Source organism: Myzus persicae, unplaced genomic scaffold (assembly GCF_001856785.1).
Source record: "Myzus persicae strain clone G006 unplaced genomic scaffold, MPER_G0061.0, whole genome shotgun sequence".
Classification (NCBI taxonomy): Eukaryota; Metazoa; Arthropoda; class Insecta; order Hemiptera; family Aphididae; genus Myzus; species Myzus persicae.
Window position 1 is genome coordinate 42,923 of NW_019104154.1, and position 26,114 is coordinate 69,036.

The following is a 26,114-nucleotide window of genomic DNA, read 5'->3' on the forward strand; positions in this document are numbered from 1 at the left end:
TTGAATCGAACATAAACCTCTAGGCCGCAGAATCATAATTGTGGAGTGAATGAAGATTGTTTATCATGAATCCAGCTAATCGTATCAAAAATGTACGTTGAACGCGTTCTAAGTAAATGCAATCTCCCGCTGCGTAAGGATCCCATACGATGGAGCCATAATTCAAGGGTTGGGCATACTTGTGCATAATATAGTGCCTTAATAGGTCAAAATTCCTTCCAAAGTTCCAATGAAATCAAGTTCCTTCAAAGCTCTTCAACGCCCATCGCAATATGATGTTTAAGAGCAAAATAGTATGATTAAATGTAAGACAAAGGTCAATTTTACGTCGATCGCATTGTATACAATATCAAAACTAGACGGTTTTTAATTGCAAGTTGTCGGTGATCGTATACATATTTATACTAAATTGATTTCATTAAACTGACTGAATATATTATTTCAGTTTATTATATTATGTAAGAATAATTTAGTTTCGTTTGTTTTTAGTATCTATACGATTTAAGTTATTCAAAAAGTATTGTTATCATACTATATATTAGTGTTAAACATATTGTTTCATAAAATGCTAAATTCTCGTGTTGGTCTGACGACGGCATGTTTGTTTTTAGTTTTGTGTACATATTCCGTGTCGAAATAATGTGCCAAAGTTTCAAATAGATTGGTGATTGGACACGGATGGTACTTTAAAGAGGTCAATTTTGGAAACTTCTAAGTAGTTTTCGAGAAAATAACAAAAAAAAACTGTGTAGTTTCATCACCTGTTTTTAACGACGTCTCTTTTTGGTTATTTCGTTATAATAATTAAGAAAATAATAATCATAAAGACTGGTCATTTTCACGGAACACTTATTTGAGTCTTACAAACTTTTAGAAACAGTTTCAATGAATCGAAACAAAATAAATGTATACATATATATTTGAAATAAACTTCTACTCAAAACACATGGGAGCAAAACTATTTTATGGTTTAAGAATCAATGTTTAGACAAATACAAATTTATTGGGAGAAAACGTATAGATACAAACGATTTAATAGGAAATAAAGACTAATGAAATATGTTTCTACGATCCCCCCTCCCCCGCCCGCTCGTACAGCTGTTCGTTTTTTTATCGTACCTGTGCATAAAGGTATTTGAAAAAAAAAGTCTATTTTTAAAGGTATGGGGGAAATGAGTGCTTCCATTTCGAATCGGGCAGATAAATAAAAGTTGACAGAGTAAAATCGAATTAAAAACGGTGGCCTTACAATATATGTGTATAAAATTCCTTTTTGCTGGTATATGGATACTGCAATGTAAACCGCAGGCCATTCAACCACTACTGAAGGTATGGTGTACGTATCAACATGATCTTAGATTTCATTTCGGGTGCGTTCTTCTTCTCGGTATCGTTGTTAATTCTATACATATTCGTGATTTTCTTGCCATTACCAGATCTGACGGTCTACTTTGAGTGTTGCACTCTGTCGAAATTACTAATAATGTAACAACAACGCAGTCGTTTCCGTCTGAAACACTTCGTGCGATTCAGCCATTAACTATATAACTATGCATATACATTTTTTAATGTACAACTATTACTGTTCTATTTGTGTATATATATATATATATATATATATACATAGGTACTGCAGTCGAAACTGCATTGTAATAACATAATATATAATCTTTTTTTACGTACCTATACCTAGATAGTAAAAGCATATTTCAAATTCTAAACTCAAAAATTATAAAATCGTTTGTACGTCGCCGGAGTTGTTGGATCAATAATATTTTATAAAAGTTGATTTTTTTCTTTTTATATTTATTATATAACACTCAATTTATTTAAAATTGCGCCGGTTTTGGTTTTAAGTTTCGATTACTAGAGCTCAACGAAATACATTAAACTTATACAGAGTTCATTTTTTTTTATACTACCTAAAACGCACCAGTCACGCACGCTAGTATTAAAACGATCAAATTATTTCTCAAAGTTGTCCGTCATATTAGATTTTATTGCATGTTTCGTGATAAATCAAATATTGATTTAAGATCTAAGTGCTTAAAATAAATTACAGCGTGCAACCAATAAAATCGCGGCTAAGACTGCTTTTAAATAAGATAAATAATTATTTTCAAAAACTCTACCACGTGTAGCAAGATCAGCAGAGTATTCTTTGCCAGCTATATTCGGTTAAATATATTCATTCAGAAATGTGTATTGTGTGTCATGGTTCTTGAAAAATTTTACCCGTACCATGCAAATTCTAAAACAACAAACAATACGTGTTAATTTTGAAAGAGTCCGAGAAACCCTTCACAGCTAGTATTCCCCAATTTAAATGTTCGTAAACTATTTCAAGAGAAAATTGTACTGTGGGCAAGTCATTGAAATATTACGTTTTGTAAATTACAACTGAATAATACGATTAATCTTTTAAAGTTAATTTACAAATTATCATATATAACATGCAACTTAATATGGTCTCAAGCACGGTCGTGTTACAAAATAACTGGAGTGTGTAAATTTAAAAAGTTTGATTACATTTTCGTTGATATTCATTATATTTAAATATACATTCAACCAATTGCGTGTGATTGAATAATTCGTCAATAAAATCATAAATGTTTACTAAAATTCTAAATTATACAATATGAACTAAGTAAACATCGTCATTATGTACACCACTAGGTGTAAATATTGAACTGCATATTAATTATTTAGTATTCAAGACTGTAAACGTTTTTCAAACTCTTAAACTCTTGAGTTGGTAACGTAAACATCGATTTGCTGGTGTCTAATATTTAAATAGGCAGGTTTCCAACAAACTTAAACAAACCACACGCCGTTTGGTTTTCGGTCCACGTGTAACGAACAATAGTCGATTGATCGACTCAGGAAAGTCGTCATTTATGGCGATATAAATAGAGTCTACAATTCTACATACTCTCACATGTATAGTTCGCAAGAGTTCTGTTCGTTCAGTGATCTCGTTAGATCCGTGTATAAGGGCGGTGCAAAAGTGGAATATTATATTATTAATAATTATAATTTATCATGTTATAATAATATCTGTCCAATTGTGGGACGAACGAAAAAAACCTAAATGAGTCTCCTCCGCACCTGCAAGTGTGTGCTGGTCGTTCGTAAGTTATTATGTTGATTAGCGACGAACAACGACAGCGACGTCCGGTGGCCGTGGCGGTAAATCAGTTCGCGTTTAGTGCTCTCAATAATCGATTATTATGCGTATAGTGGCCTTGAGACGGATGTGATACCGTGTATATGGTATATCTGTGGTCCTCCGCTCCAGCATTAGGGTGCGAGGGGTTTCTTCAATTACGAGAATTAATCTGTCCGACCGACCTCCGGGATTGAACGTCATAAACCTTACCGCCGCCGCACTCATTCGCCGATCTCGTTGAGGTATAGAAATAACAATATATAATAATGATGATTGCGTAATAATCGTTTTAATATGTATTATTAGAGTCAGTTTACGTGCGAATTGGTTCGCGAGTTGAATTCCTAGTCGGCGAGGACCGTTTAGGCGTTAAGACAAATTGTCTATATAGTTGAATTCGAAAGTCCGTGTAGTTGTGTCACGTTCCGACGGTCCAGAGGACGATCGACTTTCACAAGTCGTGCTGAAATGTCGTCAACTACTATGAATTTAAAGTACAACAATACTATCCACTATAACAATTTTGGGAAAAAGTCCGCATTGTTTGTAATATTTCGTGTAAATCATTTCCATCCAGATTCATATTTCTTACCCACTTCGTTATCTATATCAGAATAATTATTATAATTGTTTAAGAACCAATATAGTAAGTGAAGAACATGCAAACGATAATTGTTCAATCAAATAATGTACCAAAGATAAATATCCTAAACCGAAATCGTTTGTAATAATATTCAAACTCTTATAGCTGTTACTACAATGTTTAAAAAATCGCTAGGTTAAATTTAGGTTTAGCTAGACAAAAATATGCACGTCATTTCAAATTCCCTCGTCTGTCTCGTCCGTTTATTAATGTCAATGTAGACAAAAACGGCGTCATATTATACGTTACACATATACTCAAAGCCGATGATGTTTGCACGTTTATTTGGAAATAATAATTATAATAAATTATAATACGTCTGAAAAGCAAAATGTATTGTGTTCGGGCATTTTCTGGGCGAATTTTCACAAAGTCTACTACTGTATAAAATAATATATAATGCGGCGTAGTCCTTTTTTCGAGACACCGTTCTTAAAGTCAATTTCTTAGTCATTCATCATGACGAAATTATTCGATAACGTACAATGTATACTTTCCGTACGACCAAATATATGATTAATTTGATATATTTTCTCGATCATAAACACAATCATAACTCAATCTAAAATGTACATAAATATACACGGACTAAGGCTCATTCGTTTGCTAATCAATCAAAATCATGCATTAAACACGATTTAGTATATTATAGTAGGTGTATAGAGAAGACAAAATAAATGTAATCGGTATCATCTCCCGGAATAACGTTTCATAAAAATATATCATATCGTGTAACGAGACAACTTTAAGTCGGGTAACAAAATAGTCGTGTTTTTGATCAAGTTTCGAACCGCATACCGGTTTTCTGTCAGCGTTCATTAAGACACAAATATTTCCCTTACGTCCGGACAAGCTGTCTAATAATATTGTATCCTTTATACTTTTCAAAATAAAAGCCTTATTATAGTAATTCAATAACACAACACCAAATACGTAGAACAAAAAAAAAAAAGTACAAGCTTGTATATTATATTTATATTTATATTTACTCGTGTCAAAAGCTATTGTTGTCAACGACAAGGTACACGCCGCAGCATATATATTGACACTTGGAAATGTAATATTCAATTCAAAGTCGTCATCGTACGCAATACTGCGATATTTGGTTACCTATATATATAATATATATATATATGAATACGTAAACGGCGAAGTAAAGTTTTTAACTACCCGAGGTACGCTTTTTTGCCCCCGGGCCAACAAACATTAATAATAATCTCATTTTTGATGTATATACTGCAGCGGCACATAATATACGCTATGCGATTTTATTCTCTGTAACAGGGTCGGCGGCCAAACCGGTCGATCGCGATCGACGAACCGATCCCTGAAGATTTCAAAGTCGATCCACATACTTTGTTAGAAGTTTTATTATTGTACATTTAGTAGATACATGCATATTTCCTGTTTGTATAAGATGATTTGATTTCACATGAAAGTTATGAAAGTTCAATTCCGAGCTGCAATTTCTGATGACCATTGAAAGCAGCTTTTTCGTTTAGCAGTTATAATAGACTATTCTTCAGATGTTGATTAAATGGCCAATGATATGCAACTACACTCATCTAAGCCAAATGACTAACAGCATCAACTGTGATATCAATTTATTTTGAAATTATTTAGACATTTAACGTGAAACACTAATTTTTGAATAACTTAAACCAAGCGTACATTTACAATATTATATTGTATTATTTCTATAGTTATGTTTGTTATTAATATTAGCGATAAAGACTTAAAAAGTTAAAAATACAAAGTGTGGAATATTAAAGTTAATGTAGGCTTAAAACCCTATGTGGTTAAAGCATTTTACCAAGTATATATAAAAAAAAAAAATAATATTTTTACATTAGTCGTTCCTTACAGCAAAAATATGTTCTCATTAGATCGTAATTTAAAAAAAGAGGTTTAGCTTTCCTCGTAATGTATATATTGTGTATAATAATAGTATAATATAGTTAATTTAATTTAATTTAATTTATTGACATTTTAATAATACATTGCACTATCGTTTTTTTACAGGCAATATCAGGACAATGGTAGTGCTGGACGTGGAGACCAAATCGTCGTATTGGCTGACCGTGATGGCTTTTGACCACGCCACCGTTCCCCTGCACTCTCGGCTCGAGGTACCTATACGATGATATTATAACACTAATTTGCATCAATTATTTATGCGCGTACGCGCGACCGTTGGTGGCTCCGGACTGCTGACGGCGCACGTGTAAATCGACTGGTGTCGAAAGGGGGACGTTGAGGTCCATGTTGATGTGTATATATATGTATATTATATTCCGCTGTATATGTGTATAATACGCGTAGGTATATTATGTGTGGTCAACGTTTGAAACATTTATGGACTAGCTTTCGCGGATAACGTGCGCCTTTTGACATTAAAATTTTACGATATTGCGTGACAACCGGAAAACACGACGCTTTATATAGGTATATATTATTATACAGTAGGTACGATTTTCGAAGAACAAGACGACTCCTATAATAGTGCTCGCATTAAGTTTTTACCGCGGTCGCCTTATTTGCTCACGCGCACATGACATACATATATTTACCTATGGCTACCGCTTTTCGTTGATGGCTGTGTGTTTGATGTACCTACAATATTATGTCTCTCTATATTATATTATAATCGTATTTCATTCAATACTTGACGCTGTTCGACCGTAAGCCATTCGATCGCACCACGTAATCATATGACGTGTACAGGGTGTTCAAAATAATTGTGGTTCATTTTTTTAGTGCGTTTTTCTTCTCTCCGCCGTTAATATTTAACATGCCTAAATATTATGTTACTATCCTACGCACTGCATTCGTGTGTGTCCCGTGCTCGCTTACAAATTCTTAGTGACTTTGTAAACGCTAAATTTTCGGTTAATGAAGAATCATAGTTGGTGTGATATTAAAATGTCGACGGAGGAAAAATCGTATAGGTACCCACAGAATTTCTCTTCATTAATTTTTTTAATGTTGGTTCAATCGATTCGATTCGATTCAATTCTTTTAAACAGTCTCAAATACGGGTACTAAACTAAAATAATAAACTCGGAAATGTAAAGAAATACAAAAAGTCGATTCTTATATATATTATGTATAGGTATATAGAATAAATACATGAACTTTATATATATTTTTTTTTTTTTTTAATTGTACAAAATCAATATCACTAATTTTAGGCTTAAAAAACGTTGGATTTGTTCGTTTATTCATTTTAAAATAAATGAAAGAATGAAATATTTTGATTAAAATGTTAAAGCAAAATATAAAAAGAAATTGTTGTGTTGGTAAATGAAAATCCGAAACCCTTACGAAATATTATTAAAAGGTATATAACAGAGTATAATAACGCAGTGCACACGAATTGCCTCCCAAATCTAAGTAAGTGACCTTTTTTTTCACTCGAATTGCCTCCCATATATTATTATCAAACTTATTTAAAATCAATATGACAATATATCAATACATTTTATCGTACTATTGATATTGTTAAATTGATTCTAGTAATACGTTAAAAAAAATATTTTTATTTTTTACCTAGCTTTTGCTAGAGTTTATACTTAAAGTATAATATAGCCTTAACCTTAAATTATATTCATAATAGTTTAATACTTATTGAAAATCAATTAAGGTAACGACTAAGGAGTTATAAGGAGCTTCCTTCGATTATGAAATAAATATTTAAAAAGTATTAATATTCTCCAGCTCGGTGTATTGTGTATATTGGAAGAAATTATAATTCTAAAAGTTTAACTACATTATTTATATAGGGTGCAGTTCAAGCAAATGATAGTTTTAAAAGTATTTAAGTTTTTAAATATATTGTGGCAATTTAAGTAGCAATAAAAATCACTAAAAGCATTCACTCACATTTGAGTTTACTGAAATGACAGAATTGACTGTACAATACTTTCATGTAATAGGTTTTTACTTTTTATTATGTTTTTTTCGAACATGACATTTATTACTGTTATCATTATTATAACCAAATAAATAACAATTACAAAAACTTTGATGTACCCATAGTAAATAGTATGTTTCGAGTGTATCTCGTCATTGAGTTGATCACTGTGCAATGGATGTATTAAATTTGAATTCAGTGATAAATTATTGCATTCCTACAACACAATTCTGACGGATATAGTGTGTGTATCTTAGAATATTTTGTATAATTTATTTATACTATTGTGCCAGTAATTGATTTTTCAGTCTTTCAGTAGAGTAAAGTTATGTTTGCCAGAAACATCTTTTTTTTTTAAATAAAAGGATTTTTTTCTGTCGTTAAAATTAATAAAATATTAATATTAATGAGTATGAAATATACTTAGCTAGTAATATAAAGTCTAACGAACCGTTCCAGCTCAAAATAGTTATACGTATGCAATATCTATCTAATTTCTGGTTTTTAAACCACTCTCAGAGTGGAATATTGAAGTTTATTATTTACTGATTCTAAACGACTGATTCTTAACTCAGACAAATAAAAAAATACAAGTATTCTTAAAACCAATACAGTCATATTGCTCTACTCGAAAATTAAAAGTTCTTTAAAGTTTAATTATTTTATATTATTTCACAAATCACCGGACGTGAATGATAAATTATGAATATAATTAAAGGTACTTACAAAGAAAAAAAATATTGATTTTAATCTATTCTAATTTTTTGTAAAAAAGATTTCTTTTTCAAGTACAAGTTAGTCATTTAAAAATAGAATTCGTGCAGCATGAAGGGGAATTCAAATGTATATACCTATATAATATTATATTTTTATAAATTGATTTCCTTTGACTCTTGGAAAATCTAGTCATTTAGAACATCTTTACAATACTCGTTTGAATCTCGAAAACCAAAATATATTGTACAAAGCAAATGCATGAAATTATTTTTTTTTGTTTTTCCACTTCACTTAACACATTTAGGCCCTTCACCATCAAAATCAATTTGTTCGAACATCCCTAGTTGTTTTATATTACACTATATAGCAGGCCGCCACCAGTTCTAAAACTATTCATTTCCTTCTCATCTTTGACACTACCTGCTTTTGAGCTTTACCGGTCCATAATTCAAATCATAACAGTTTTCATCGTATAAAATGGTTTTACCTTCTGTGCAGATAATCCAAATGTGGGTAATCGTAACTTTTTTCCCAGTTGCAATACATTAATTATAGTAAGGATCTTGTGGACCCATTCAAGTATGTAATTTCCAACTACTTACACAAATAAATTACCATCCATATCCTTATTGCTCAGAAAAAAAAAACAACAAAAGAAACAAAAGTTATCAAATTATGTTTTACCTTTTTGTATTTTAATATTTAGAAACTAATCAAAGGAATTAATAATGGTAAATTTGCTTTTAATTTAATAGGATATTCAAATATTGTATTTATGTATAACAGTATGATACTTCAAAAAATGATTTCACCAGTTAGCAATAAACCAGAATGACTATCATCAGTGAGTAGCATCGTATTCTCAATCTAAAAAGAAAATGTACCCTCATAAACGTTTTGATCTGAGTAGTTGGGCACTGACGATGACAACATTGCAGTCATCGAAATGATTTATTTGCTAAATAAAGTAAATATTTTGTAGATTTTTGTTATTATTTAATTATAAAGTATTACAAGTACTCAATTTAAAATTAATAGAAGGGGTAAAAGTTTTAAAACTAAGTTGACTTTATGAGCACTAACAAATATTTTAAGAAAATACATACAAACTACTAAACTTTTGAAATGATGTGCGCATTAAGTTTAATGTATACATATTCGTAATTACGTACAATATGATTACTTATAGGCACGAATACTTTATAATAAGGTTCTTCATTCTTAGTTTAGTGCTGTTGATTATCACAATATATTAAATATGTATATATTAGTATAATGTGACTAATAGTCTATGTTTATTATATTACATACATTACAGTGTATCGGGTGCATTGCATATTATAAAAGACACAAACATTGTAACCAAGCTTAAGTAATAAAACAAATTTTAAATTCATAAATAATATCAACAAACTTATTTTTAGTAGAAACTCGGGTAAAAAAATAAGTATGTCATTAAAACCATTCCTATTTATTTCAACGTTAATTTTTAAAACTGTTTTTTTTCACGTGGTCATGCAGAGCTATATTTCTACATATGACATCTTGTAAAAATTCTCATTAGTAAAAAAAAATCTCATCTTGACTAGGTATAAAACTTGTTGTTGTTGACAACTTAAATTTTTAATTTATTTTGTATTTATAGTTATCAAAATCGATAATTTTATTCCTTTTCTTTGTTGTCGTTAAATGTACCGCTACGTTTATGAAATATGAAAAGTCTAATAAACAACATTCCCCATTGACTTGTACATGAGCGGGGTGGAAAGAACAGACGCAATAATATTGTTTGGATACACAAAATCTGTCTACGTGTGCACCATAATATATACATGCGTCATTTATGAGCAAATTTACATGGAAATATAACACATCATATTATATTTCGATCCGTCCAAAGTCTTTTGAATGTGAATTGAGATGGTACAGTCGTTGCCGGAAATTAAATGACTAGTGTAACAACACTGTTATAGCATATTAGTATTATTATTAGCTCTCGATAATTACACGTGTGACACACAAAGATGGTAATTAAACAATCTGTTTATTTATCATTCATAGGTATATGTGGAAGTGAAGAACATTAACGACAACGTGCCTTTGACCAAAGCTCCGGTATACTATCCGCAAGTGAAGGAAGACGCTCCGCCAAACACTCCGATCATACAGTTGGAAGCTGAGGATGCTGATATGTCCGACACAAGAATCACGTACAAAATCACCACCGGGAATCCCCAGTCACTGTTCGCGATTTCTGCAAATACTGGTGAGTTTTATACATAATAGATGATTGTATTATTATACATCATATCATAATAACTAGGAAGTGTAGTTTTATGTTCATAAACAATATATTTTGTAGCGCTAATAAAACGGTGAAACGACATTATAATTTTACCTACTAAAATCAATGGGCCTGTACAATACTAGTGAAAAATACATTTCAAACACGAGAGGGTAACTCTCGTACATATACAAACCTACAATATGCATAAGTTTAATGTATGCCTCTATAATCTGTTCGGTCATCTCGAATGATCGAACGGTTTGTGAAATAAGCGTCAATGTACATTCGTTTTTAGCACACACTTGGCACAACACGTGCACTAAGCTTTTTCCCCCTAATAATTTTTTTCACTCTCCCTCTCTTCAATCCGGCTTTCTGATTTAAAACATAACGTTTCCTATAAGGTTTCCCGTTAACTGTCGGTAAATATAAATAATTCAAAACTCACCCCGACGGCATCCGACGATGATGTCGGGAGGCGCCTTTAACGGACACAATTGAAAATCCATCCTTGCATTCGTTGTGTATACTATATGTCTAATGTCTATATATATATATATATATATATATATAGAGAGAGAGAGAGAGAGAGAGAGAAATAGACGAAAAGAGAGATATGTGTATACTTCACGCTTTATGTGGTCCGTGCTATGGTCCAGGTGTCCACCATAACCAGCTACATCGTGGCTTATATATTATTATATATAGCGTGAATGCGCCAAGGGCGGTTAGGGTATATGATATATATATATATATATATATGCCATTGAATTCAATTTTCTCATATTTTTTTGATTATTATCGCTGATATAATTTTAACATTAACCCTCGTCGTAGTGTATAATATTGTCATCGTAGGACGTCAAACGCTTCTTCGCACATTTACCATAATATATATATATATATAGCGTTACCTATATATTATATGCGATATAGGTATCTACTACCTACATCTCGTACATATCAGCCGTCGATTCGTATATTATGTCCGTTATTTATTCGTTAATACGATTCACCAAGGACTACGCGCCTACGGTTGTGGTATTTTCCCAGAAAACTTTTTAATTAAACTATATGCGAGTATAATAATAATATATACACGTGCCAGTGGTGGTGCAGACGTATGACTTTTACAGCGAGTAAAACGCATACTACAGTTATCCGCACAAGTTCGTTTACTCCCTCCACGCACCTCCTGCCTAAGTCACTATAAGCGGTCGCATCCCACGCCTCTTTTTCTATGCTATATTTATTATGTATACCGGTCACTTCTAGACGGTATATTTTAATATAATACATTATGTACAAGGCGACTTTTTTTTAAACGTAGGACACTCGTTTTATCGGTAAATTCTCGTGTTTTTGAAAACAACGTTGTACCCGTCTAGTTATTAAAGAGCACTCGAAACACTACTTTTTAGCAAATGAATTCCAATTTCATATTCTATAGTAGAATATTATTCCGAAATGTTGATTCTTAAGCTTAAAATATTCAATCAATAGTTTATTATTTATACGCATTTAAAATTTAAATGAGCCGAGTATAGTACTGTAGGTATTTTCGATGTTCTCAGTGCAAACGATTTTTTTTATCTACATTTTAAATGTTTATAAATAATATATAGACTATCGGTTCAGTTTTTAATATTTGTAGGTATATCAAAATTCTCCTTAGCACATATGCAATTAAAATTAAAATCGTTATTTATGGATAAAAAATAAACTTTAAAAATTGTTTTATAACATTTTAGTTATAACAATCTCAAATTGAAAAAAAATACCTCAACATGTGACCGTTAAAACGAGTGTATTCAATAATTTTCAAGTACATTTAAACTGCGCCAGAAAAAGCACCAATGCATCGACGTTTGTACACATTTTTCACCCCTTGATTCGTGAAAACCGTTGACAGGGTTATCCTCTCAAATCTCGTCCACATATTATAATATGGTCCGCGTTCATAAAAAAAATGAACAATTTTTGATCTCCGATGTATTATCTATAAAAGGTAACGTGTTAGGACGTGTTTTTTATCTGTTTCGAATTCGATAGTAGTATTTTTTTTTAAACTAATTTATTTTTTTTTTATGCATATTGGGATAGGTGCATCTCTTGCGTATTGTAATTCAAAATATTGTATTTACGTATATTTGTTTTTAATTTTTTATGTTCTGAACAAAATAAATTATCGTTATTCGCAATTCGGTCCCTTTTTATGATTATCTGTCATATTTTGTTTTACAGCTGTTACTGTTATAATCTAGGTTAGTTCGTATATCTACAAAAAAAAATATACATATAATATAATAAATTTCATTCATATTTTAGTATGTCGGTTGTATGCATCATAATAACATAAACTCTAATAATACATTTGTTAATCTAGTTAAAAACCTGACTTAAAAACACGATAGTCTCCTTTAATGATGACCTGTCAAATTTCATTCTTTTTTTCCAACCATTTATCGTTATTGCATGGGGATAAAAAGATCGCATTTTATTTTTGTTCGTTTTCGATTTATACAGTTTTCTGTAACACTTCCCGAAAAAAAACATTATTTAAAAATACCTGAACATTTGGTAAAGTGGTGTGTGTCTTTTTTTTTTTGCCAACCTATATAAAGTTATGTACCTACATATTGTACGTTTTAAAGATATCGATTTAGTGTCTTTTCTCTAAAGTTATGCCAATTATTTTTAGCACTTTGTTTAAAATGAATATTCCTTGGTGATTATTTTGAACAAGTTTTAATTATTAAACAAAATACCATTTTCCATCCAAAGTTGTGCTTAAATTTGGGCACCTTGAAACCTGCAGAAGTTCCTTAAATTAAACTCCGCTGCAAGAGTTTGATAGACTACCCTATATATGTATGCCTATATATATATATATATATATATATTATATGTTTGTTTATTGATTTTGAAACAATTTGAATTCATTGTTTCACATAATCCAAAACATGATCGTCTAAACTCGATTATTTTAAACTTAAGCACAACCATTACGGCAATTACCATAATTCAAATTATCCTCTGGACATTGGCAAAATAATGGTATGCAAACGCACCATCGATTATGTATGTACAATTAGGTATATATATATAAACGCACACAGTCTTTAGGGTATCGTAGGGCTTTAATACTTGTATATTAACTTGAGAAGACACTGATATATTTTACGACCGTTCGGCCGATAAGTTAGCTCCAGCGATCTCGATACACATTAATTAACGGTGTTAATAATTTATTGGCGTTTCTAGTGAAAATAAAGCTTACATAATATCCAGAAAACAACCGCTTCGCCACAATTAATCTATTATTCATTCATAAAACGATGACTTCGCAGTTATACCCGTATTACACAGGAAAAAAATCGATTACTCGCAGATATATAATAAAGTATATTATTGAAATATTCGGATATGAATTTTATAGTTCTATCACTAATCCGGCTTATTTTATGATGGATATTGAGTATATAGACAAAGGAATTCTGCAAAGTAAATGGTGAATTATCGTTGTTTTTTGTGTAATCACTCTTTAAACTTAAAATGACGCACAACATCTGTGCGCAGATTATAAAAACTCTATAAAAAAAAACACAACTTATTAAAAATAAAAGCCCTAATGTAACTATATACAATAGTGTACTGACGTAGAACACATAACACGCAGTATCGTACACAATACGTATTGTATATTAAACGTGACGAGTACTTAAATAATAATTGGACGACAGTAAATAATTACTATATACCTACTAATTCTAATTTGTGTCTCGCTGGTAAAATAATAAACGGGATACGACACGCACGAAGAAGGAAAAGGATATAATTATAGCGTGTGCGATTTAGAAAAGCACAAAAGGACATAGTAACATCACGCAGGTTTAGGTAGAAGATCTGATGCCTATTGTTTCGAACCGACGGGAACATACTTTGTGTATATATATTATATATTTACCCGTCATTCGCATCCATTACAGTTCTGACGATGATACGACGGGGAAATGGATGGGGCTATGGGGAGGCTTTAAAATACAATTGTTTTTGAAAAATGAACCGGTGATAAGAAATTTCTACTTTTTCTTTTCAGGTCTCATAACCACTACTGGACGGAAACTTGACAGAGAGACCGAATCCGAACACATACTGGAGGTAATATTATACGTTTATAATTATCATGTCGAATGTACGAGCAGCTGTATAATAATGTATACTGTATAATAATCATAAGACATACGAAAACACGATTTGTTGGTAGTGTTTGCATAGAATGCCGAATTCTGCAGCAGTGTAATTATTATGATGTCTGGGTTAATGCCGTTAATGGACGTATTTGTTTTGGATAATAACATTTCGAGTCTTATAACAACCAAACAAGGTCTTTCTCTACTCCCCAAATACCCGTAAAATTATGCCAGTTTTATGCAACGAATTTCAACATCAACACTCGCAGCAGGTCCCTATCCAAAATCGCGTTATTATTCTGTTTATGATGTCATCGTCTTGCCTGTGCAGAATTTTACACTTTTTACCAAAAATATTTTAGTTCGCAGTTTTAATTATTTTCAAGAAAAGTTTTTTTAATTCACAAAAATTATATATATTTTATTTAACAATTTTAAATTCTCTTAACTAACAATTCCGTTTAGACTCATATAAAAACTTCTTTATAATCACTTTATAATTACCAACCTTTTCCGGGTGACGTCTGCGGCCTTATATGTTTGTGCAGAACATAACATAACGTTGTTTCTTCAAATCCGACGGCGAGAGTGATTCAGTTTCATCGAATTATATTAATATCATATGTTCTTATTACGACAGGTAACGGTGATCGACGACGGAGTGCCCGTTCTCTCGTCCACGACCAGTGTGGTGATCGCGGTCGAGGATGTAAACGACAACGCCCCGGAAATGTTGAAAAAGGCGTACCGGTTCAAGATCCCAGAGACACAGCCTGTGCAAGAGCCGCTGGTCCAGGAGAACAGCACAACCTCGGCTACTGCGGAGACTGCCGAAATTGACGAACTGCTCGAAAAAAAGGCATGGACGTATTTCGGACCCAATGACATAGCAGGACCGGCGTTGTTCAGGGTCAGTAAAACATAATATGTTTAAACTTAACAATTTCAGCGCTGTCGATAGAAATCGATATGCGCTGTCATGGGCGTAACTATATAGACCCTTTATGTAAGGTTAGGTATAGACGCAACTAATATTAAAATAAAGTTTAGGTTAGGCTAACCTATGTGGACAGGCTCTAGTAGCACACGACAGAGATAGACACCTAGAAAGCTCTCCACTTCTCCCATGTAACTGTATACTTTGTTAATAAACAATTTTTTTATTTTACTTCCTTAATGAATAATAATTAATATGCTCTGTCAAAATTTAAACTATGTTATTCAAATGCATGTTGGAACAAAAATGTAATTTTAATTAAATTCCTGATTGGACCATCCCCAAAAAAAATTACGGTTTCCCCACTGAGATTAGTCACCCTCAAACTATAGCTATTTTATATATAACAATGTCAAATACGGTTTGTGTTGATTTATTAACATACTATAACTCATTAATATACGCATTTTCAAAATTGTTAAGCAAAAATTAAGTTGAAAATATCATGTATACACATTTGCTCAAACAGATCTCTCTCAAAACAATTCAACAGAGGCTTCAACCCCCTCCCCCTCCTCACAAGTTATGCCAACATTCATAATTATTCGCAACAGCTATGGTGTACGATAAATGTTCGTTCAATGATAGTATTTGTTATTATTTTTGATCGGATTATTATGATGTATATTAATAGAGTGCATATTATATTACATTCGTGTAATATATATAATTGCCCAGTTGCCCTGCACGTCTCACCCGTAATATTTGTGGTGACCAATAATTTTTAAATAACTAAAAAATCATCTGACGATTGTGGTTAACTGCTGCTGATCCAGCATAAATCACTCATTTGCTTAAGAACAATATATATTGTATGTTAATACAATGAAATATTGTTTGTAATCATAATAGCATAATATATGATTCGAATTATTATTCGAAATTGAATTTCAAATTCATCTAATTAACAATGTATATATGTTAGGGTATTCAACCTTATTTATTTTATGTACCCAATGATAGTCCTTTGATATAATATTATGTTGTGTCTCGGAAAAGAACGTCTCGCCCATAAAATAATAATTATTATTTTAAATCGGATAAGGCTTGGAATAAAAACAAAACATACATTAACCATATTGTGATTGTTTGTAATTTGTAATAATTAATTATGAAAAATGTTAAAATCTCAAAAAAATGTAATAATTATTAAATACGTGTTACATGTTAGGTACTGCTACAGATAATCCAAATTCAATGCTCAAACTATCCGTACGAATTATAAAATAAAATGGGTTGCATATCAATCCAGTGTTATATTTATATTTTTCGTTAAAAAATCTAAATGAAAAATATTTATGATTAAAAATAACAGCATAACAAAAAAAACTTACAATTTAATTTTTCCACAATGTGTCTCAGTAAATAAGTTTCTTGCATTAAAAACAATCACTCTGTATATTCCATTTGATATTATTGATTGTGGGTTTTTTTTTTAGGATGGGTAGGTGAACTTTTAGAAGTCATTTTAGAAACTATTTAGTGATTGCCAAAATAAAGCGCTTATATACAATATACATAACTTTTTACTCCTCCTCCCTCCAACCATTAATCGTTGTACCTATATGTATAGGTACTTTTTAAACAATATGACCTTTACGCTCTAATACTAATAGATATCACTGAATTATCTGTGTTCATCCATATAATAATTTTAAATAAATACTTTTTAATCTCAGCTACGACGGTGGCACGTGCAATTAGTTTCCACAGTTTTTATACGTGTTTGTGTGTATAAAATTGTCTATAGATTGTGGCCAGCGACAAGGATTCTGGAGACAATGCTCGGTTAACATACACTATGAAAGCTGCACAAGGATACGACGATATATTTTCTGTGGAACCTGACACCGGAGTAATATATTCAGACCACTCGTTTCGAGGGAACCAAGACTTTTCATTCTACGTGAGTAAAACTTTTTTGAAACTACTACCGATAATAATTGATATTTTAATAATTGAAGAATCATTTGGTTTATTTGTGTGAGTGTATAAACGGAAAAAATCTATTTACTGCTTTTCAAAAACGTGTACTAGCTAAGACGATTTTCAATGGCTTTTTTTTTTATTATTCAGCCCTTTAAAGACAGTTTATTATGAAATAGCATTATATAATTGATCCATTTTAATATTTGACATAAAATATTATCAGGATTTTTTTCCACAAGTTTATGATTTTTAATGACATTAAAATCTATTGGTGCAGTTCGATGTAATAACTAATAACTATGTCTGCCACTTTAAACACCCGTAGGTAATGTAATTTCGTGAATTCACGTCATAATTAATATTACGAAGCCACGAGATGTCATTATTGCATTTAACAAAGCCATTAAAATCAATAACATTCTATTAACTGTAATATACCATTTGGAAGTAAACAACATCATTTATTTTATCATCAAAATAAAAAATTAAATACATACTCTAATAGTAGAAATTATTTTCCTTGTTTTATTTTATTTTTTTATCTATTAATTTTTTACTACATAACTTGACCCTTTTAATTACACTCCGCCTTTTAATTGAATGACACAAACTATTAAATAATATAGTTCATATTTTCAATGAACTATTATTATTAACCGATAGTACAATGTTTTTAAGAGGCTTAAGTTTCAAACTTGATGCACTGCTAAAATATTTTAATATTTATATTTTACCTCTATAACATAGTAGATAGGTAGACCTCTAATTTAATTACTTAGTGCAATACCAATATATTAAAGATACACCGAGTTATAGAATCCTATTTAATAGAATCTTAACGTGTGGCATATATATATATATATATAGGATGATTCACCAAGCATACTCGTCCTCATTTTGTATAACTACGTTTTTGGGTTGGATACACGTTTTTTGTTTCTGACTAATTTTTCGTAAGGTTTTCCTTGCCATGGTTACTTATAGGTATTAACTAAAAATGATTCATAGATTTTCCTTCGAGAGGAAAAATTTCGAGTAGGTATGGTTTTATGGTTACTTTTCTTTAATTTATAGGCAATGAATCTATTCCAATTCTAATTTTTGAAATTTTAAATACAACATGTAATATAATATGTATGCTTATTTCCAATAATTTAGATGGATGGTTATCATTCGATAAAAAGTAAGTTGGCATCACTGGGTCACTCCTTAAATGGTTCACAAAATATGAAAAAAAATTATAGTACCTATACCTATATATTTTAAAAATATGTCCGATATATGGCCAAATATATGTCTTCAACTTCTTTTTTTATAAATTAAAATCACCCTCTTTAGATCCCTTCATGTAGAGCCACATAATGACTTTCCTTAAATTTCTTTAAAATTTTTAATAATTTGGAATATGGCCATCAAGTTTATTCAAAAGTTCCAAAAATTTGAATTTGAATAAAACTATTTTTAAAGAAAACCGAGGGTGAATTACCCAGTATATATTGTACGAGCACCTATATTAACTTTTATACAATTTTAACACCAACTATTGTTTAAAATTGATTTATTTATTCTTTCCTTTCGAAATAATTTAGTAATATTATTTTTCTTTCGTATTAAGTGACAACCCAATTAATTATTCCGTTTTGAATATACCAGCAAAAAATGACTTATAATATATACTTATATACAATATATATATATATATATTCACTCAAACCGCATTTTCCGTTCTAATGCTAATTTATTTACCAATGCGTACCGGGGCAGGGAGGAGTATACCTTTAATACTATTCTGATTATAATGCCATTTGGTTTATTACACCATTATTCGTTCCATGCATATATATTCGTTGTCGCGGTCGTCTTCGTTGGTATGAAAACATCAAAATCCAATTTATTTTCATGCGGAATCTCGATGTATAAGCCAAACACATTTTTCCTCGGGAGAAAAAAGAACTTTTTTTGTTTGACACATATACGCGTTCGAACCATCATTATTTACTCCGAATCGAACATCTAAACTCATCCGTATCTTGGATTCATTCCACTTTACACTACTGTATACGGTTTAAATCACGAAAATCGTTTAGCTTCAGCGCAGTCCTTGCAGATTTGTTTTTAATCTTCGTCATTCGGACGTTTTTATTTTGTTTTATCCGAAAGTCTTTTAAGTATATTTCAAATTATAAACCACAAACAATATCAATATATAAGGCTCCAAGAGTTATTGAATATATTTTGGGTATAATATCAGAATCGGATGAACAATATTTTCTTACGTAATATTTTCTAAGAAAAACGGAATAAATGACAAACGATCCATTCAAGTCTTAGTGTGAAATACTGATTACTATTATTTATTAACAATACCTTTTAATACTTTGGTAGTAGGTACTGCCTTTTTGCATTTATTTCTATGATCTGTATATGTGTATTGTGTATTCTTTCCAGTATATAATATTACTACGTTAAGCTTAAATTCAAATCTGAGTTAGTATAAATATTAAAAGCTCGGGTAATCTAGATCTTAAAGTTACGTACCTATACAAATACTGGTTTGTTTTTAACTTTTTCAATTTTGAACGAATCGTGACAAAGTTTCATGTGAATATTCTAAACAATAACAGACATATATAATATTGTAGTTATAATCTTCATGGTATATTCCGTCTCGTATAATGTTCCATTCAAAAAGTATTTATATGCGAAATGTTATTTATAATATCATATTTTATTATTTTAATATAATAGATGTATTATGAATAATTTATATTGTTATAACAGATTAATTCAATTGTTATTCCTATAAAGGTATATAGGTACTCAAAAAGCTATTCCACTTTTTACATAATCCCAGGAAAATATTTTTTTTCTTAACAAGATTACTTATAAAAATAATTATCTTCTCTTTGATAAAAACAATCGTTTTTTATTTTTTTACATTTTTATAATTGGATAGTCTCGTTTATTATATTAAGTCAACGATGTGGATAATGTGCTCACACATATCAAATACGTACATAGTAAATAAATATAAAGGTACATAATACTTAAACATGCAATATACACCCTTTTACTTAAACCACAGAAATCGACTCGTATATTGTTAATGAACGCTATCTCCGCGTAACCCCTCTAAACATGTAGGATACATATTATTTATTTTCTATAACATCTCATTAGTGCTAACGAGGTGGTCGTCATATTTCACTTTAAAAAAAATTGAAAACCGAAATGACCTCGAATACGAATCGCTTAACAAAAATAATACTTACTACCTATATCAAATTGACAATTTGTTCGTGATTTAGATAAGAGCCACCGACAACGGGTCGCCAAACATGAGTGCCATAGCGAAAGTAATCGTTGAAGTGCTGAAAATACCCGAGAACTCTAAACACGTGCCTGAAATCCAAAATCCGAATCAAAAAGTAGACATTACAGAAAGCGATACCGTCGGCTACATTGTGGCACTTATCAATGCTGTGGACAAAGACCAGGATTACCTTTGGTACCGGATCGAAAGTAAGTGACCCGTCATTAATTAATCGATTATTTATATCACTCCAAGTTCCTTGCAATTATCCTCTATTAAATTTAGCTACCTAGCTCAAATGTTTGTTAATCTTGTATTTGCCTAACTTCAACTCTTAACGACCGTAAAATGAATATAATATGTCAGACAATAATATTTGAGGGTAATATATAACTACAACAAAAACCCGAAATGTGTTAACCTGAAAGGACTTAAACCACCTCACTTACCGTGCTATTATTTCTGAAACAACTTAATCATCCGTACTTCTTTTCTGTGGCTTTCTATTACAATAAAAAGGCCCTGGAAATGTTTTGGAAATACCAACTTCAAAACGCGCGGTAACACAATTACGCGTTCGAGTATAAAGAACTATCTATATTTATGATATTGAAAAGTAAATACAAACGAAACCATTTTTTTTATGTGTTAGTTGTCTTTTGCGTCCATTCCCAATAGCAAAATTCTATTTTTTTTTCATCTTGAATCTAAACACAACAATAAAATGTTTATTAATGTTTGTATTTTAAATTCTTTGTGAAATGTTTTTTTTTTTTTATAAGCACTTTGGTGCAATTCTTCGTTTAATTCATAAATGTCAGACACAAACTATTTTTCTGTACGATTATGAAATTATTTTTATACATACCTATATTATTATTCACCATATTAAAGACTTTTGGATATTACTTTGAATTTTTCTTCGCTGTTAAAAGTTTTACAATCTTTTTCTAAAATACAGTACGTAGTCATGCACTTGTGAACTTATAAAATACTATTAATATAGTTACAAAGAATACTTTTTTCATTACATTCAAATAAAATAAACCAAGATGTGAGCTCCTAATAAAGTTTTTATATTAAACATAAACACGTAGTATGTAGGTACACCTACACTTATTTCCAAAAATTTTTCCGCGAATACGCGTTAAACGATATTATATAATTAGTTAAGTACCTGTACCGCACTACAATATCTTCCTTCCATCAATATTGGTTCACAGTCGATTAGTAGTCGACCGACGTATAGACATCCACACGGATGCGCAAAATACGGTTAATATTGTTTGGTTTGTATACTTATGTAAGCTCGAAATAAACTTCATTATAATATCGCCATACAACACTGCGTATAGTATGTATTGTATTTAATATTTATATATAAATATATGACAATGCGCTTTCTTGTTTCAAAGGCGGTGATCCAAATTCGGATTTCATGATCGAGGACGACGGCAACGTGTTGCTGGCACGGCAGCTCGACTGGGAGAAGCAGAAGGAATACAACTTGACCGTGGCTGTGACAGATGGCGTGTACACAACGGCCACACAGCTGTTTGTCAGCGTCAAAGACATCAACGAGTACAGACCGAAGTTCTCGCAGGACCTGTACGAGGTGAACGTTACGGAAAACGCGGAAATCGGTTCGCCAGTCGTGCGGCTTATGGCCACCGACGACGACCAGGACCTGAGGCTGTTGTACGGCATACACAGCGCACAGCACGTCAAATCGGTGAAATCGTTCGCAGTCGACTACCAGTCGGGAGTCGTGTCGGTGCAACAACCGCTGGACAGGTAATATTATACACGCGTATCTTATAATTAGGTACCTGTCTCCTATTTGATATAAGTCTAATTTAAATGAAATTCGACTACAAACATAGTGTTTAAGTGTTTAAATAGTATTTAAAATTTTTATTTTTAATCTTAAAAATTTCTATTTTCTGAACGCAGTGAAATAACTCAAATGTGAGTAAACATTTGAATACAGCATGGCTCATCGTAATATTTCCCATATTTTTTTTTTCATCGTTTTGATAGGTTTTCCTTAAGAGAGACTGCTGTTTAAATCTAAAATGTTCCTCTCTATAAAGTCAAATTATAGTAACATTTATCAGCATCATTCTTTATCATTATAACATCACGTGTTAACAAATATAAGCTTTCGTTTCTTACACTAAACATTATAATATGTATAATATTCGTGCCACAATTTGTTTTTATATACTTCAACAATATAAAGTTCACCCCTCGTGAACGGTGTCAATCTACGAATTATCATTATTGAGCTTAACATTTACAGAGAAAGCATTGCCAGACACGAGCTGACCGTGGTGGTCAAAGATCAGAGCACGCCGTCAAAAAAGAACTTTGCGCGCGTCTTGATCACGGTGATTGATAGCAACGATCACGCGCCCGAATTCAGTTCCAACATCGTGCAAGGCCGGGTATTTGAAACCACCGCCGTAGGTACTAGTGTTCTGCAGTTGTTGGCCACGGACAAAGATCACGGCGAAAATGCTGCCGTATCGTATCAAATCATATCCGGTAAGTTTCTACAGTAATTGTCACAACTTTATATTGAGTTTTCCATCACAGTGAAGAAATATTTCAATATCGTTTTCATTATATTGTCATCGTATGTATTCAGACTATATGTTTCGCGTCGGGCTCAGAACCGTTACGTTATTATTAAATAAATAAATACATTATATGTATCAGAATTCGTATTTAAACGGATATTGTTTCGGTTGTAAATATTTATAAAACGAAAAATGCTCGAATTTTAGACTGGCGTGTGTACACAAAAGTAGATGAAAAAATTCGATTATACATGTGTATATATATATATATATATATATATAACTCTAGACGGGCTCTTTCCTGTCAACTAGAATGAAATTCGCAATTCCGATTCGATGTGGACCGATGAAAAAATAAAAATAAATATTGCACTGCGTCTCGTGTTGGATGCATTTATCTAGTGCCGTAGCTTGAGGGAGTTTTGTGTGTTAAAACAACCGTCCATTTTTATGCAAGCAACATAATATTATGTACCTACAATATATTCAGGTTCCTACAAAATATGTTGTCATATAGTTCTATTTCTTATGTAATATTATTTTTATGACGACAACGATTAATGACTACAATTGTTAAAGTCTGTAAAGCCCCCCTCATCTAATATTTAAATATAAAATTAAAAACCACCCCCTCCCCCCGAAACGAAATCCCGACTACTTGACTGCATTTATCTAACCCTCGAAACACCTTAAACACTGCAGGGAACATCGGCAACGTGTTCAGCATCGACAGTAAGCTGGGCACACTGCACGTCATGAAAGAGCTAGACATGTCCGTATCGTCAGAATACACATTGATCGTAAAAGCCGTGGACTCGGGATCGCCGCCGCTGTACTCGACCATACCCGTGTACATAATGGTCGTCATGGCCGACAATGCTCCGCCCAAGTAAGTATACCTATTCCGCCACGACTGCGTGTAATAGTACTATAATATAATACCTACGCATAATATGTATTAACGGTGTTTTTTCGAAAATCGTTTCTCCCTCTTTTCAAAATATAAAAAAGGTTCAACAATCCTGAAGAATCGGCCGAAATTTACGAGAACGAACCGTCCGGGACTGTGGTCAAACGTCTGCAAGCCAGGAGCACGTCGTCTCTGCTGTTCGAACTAGTCGAGGGCGACACGTACAGCCTGTTCGCAGTAAATCCCAGCACTGGGGTGTTGGTCACCAGACGGCCATTAGACTACGAATCGTGTCACGTGTACAACCTGAGCGTCACTGCTACGAATATGGTAATAAGCTTCGGAAACGACAACGGTTTTAATTATGATTCTAACTTGCTCGAAATTCTATACCTATCTCGTGTACATCTATGTAAATTCGATTTCAGTTGCTTGACTTTTTATCGTATATTTGTATGCATTTATTTCAACATATTTTATTCGGAATATTACGTGACTATCTGTATAAAACAAAGCCACCTATAATTGTTCAGGTTCTCCAAAACTACTGAATCAATTTACATGTGGTTTTGTTTATAATATATTGTTGATGATTGGACATAGACTACCAAAATAAAGGTTAGCCTGCCCTCCAAAAACGAGATCTGGTAGATAAAAATACACGGTGTATAACGATTTTCACCGTGGCATTTAAAATAAAAAATGTTTTAACTTATTTATGACCCTGGCAGAGTAGGATAATACAGTTTATTTATTAATTGTATGGATTTATCCGTTATCGTTTTCTAATTATTTTAATTGATTTGACATATTGTGTCTAATCGTTCTAACCTGCTTTTGCTTGCTGGAAGCAATTCGGCTCAACTGAATAAAATACCTTTTTCAAGCGGGAACCAATTTGGCATGCGGGGTTATGGCTCGGGAACCAATTCGGTACCAGCCACATTAATATGTTATATACATTTACAAAAGTGAATAACACGTTTTGAGATATCATCACAATATTATTATCACAGTTACGATTATCTCTTTATATATATGTATATAATTATGTGTACCTCAATACAATTAGGTCTGAATAAAATTTAATCCCCCCCTCGCTGTTCTATCTTTACAGGCCGGTTCGAAAGCTGTCTGCCGCGTGTCGGTGCACGTGCTTGACAGAAACGACAATTCACCCGTACTGATAAACACAAGCTACAAGGGTGTCATCAGTGAAGCTGCGCCCATCGGTTCGCTGGTCCTTCTCAATGACACATTGCCCATGCTAATCAAAGCTTCGGACGCCGATTCCGGTTCGAATGGTTTACTGCAATACGAAATAGTGGAATTTCTACAGAGCCGAATGTTTCACGTTGTTTCCAACACGGGTAAGTGAATCACGACGGTAACTACTAGACACGGATGGTGTATTTGAGTAAGAAGTGACGATTAAGAAAACCCCAGCTTTTTAAAAATACA

General features: G+C 31.9%; 1 protein-coding gene across 3 annotated transcripts in view; it reads left to right on the top strand.

The window, feature by feature from the left end:
• LOC111039320 (fat-like cadherin-related tumor suppressor homolog) overlaps positions 1-26,114 on the top strand; it is a 77,194-nt gene that overhangs the window by 36,975 nt on the left and 14,105 nt on the right. For all 3 annotated transcript variants that reach the window (XM_022322782.1, XM_022322783.1, XM_022322784.1), the window contains exons 2-12: positions 5,835-5,941; positions 10,504-10,708; positions 14,829-14,890; positions 15,563-15,832; positions 17,670-17,825; positions 21,157-21,370; positions 22,577-22,955; positions 23,464-23,708; positions 24,446-24,632; positions 24,755-24,983; positions 25,771-26,023. In XM_022322782.1, the coding sequence (XP_022178474.1) occupies positions 5,835-5,941; positions 10,504-10,708; positions 14,829-14,890; positions 15,563-15,832; positions 17,670-17,825; positions 21,157-21,370; positions 22,577-22,955; positions 23,464-23,708; positions 24,446-24,632; positions 24,755-24,983; positions 25,771-26,023 (2,307 nt within the window). The remainder of the gene's footprint in view (positions 1-5,834; positions 5,942-10,503; positions 10,709-14,828; positions 14,891-15,562; positions 15,833-17,669; positions 17,826-21,156; positions 21,371-22,576; positions 22,956-23,463; positions 23,709-24,445; positions 24,633-24,754; positions 24,984-25,770; positions 26,024-26,114) is intronic.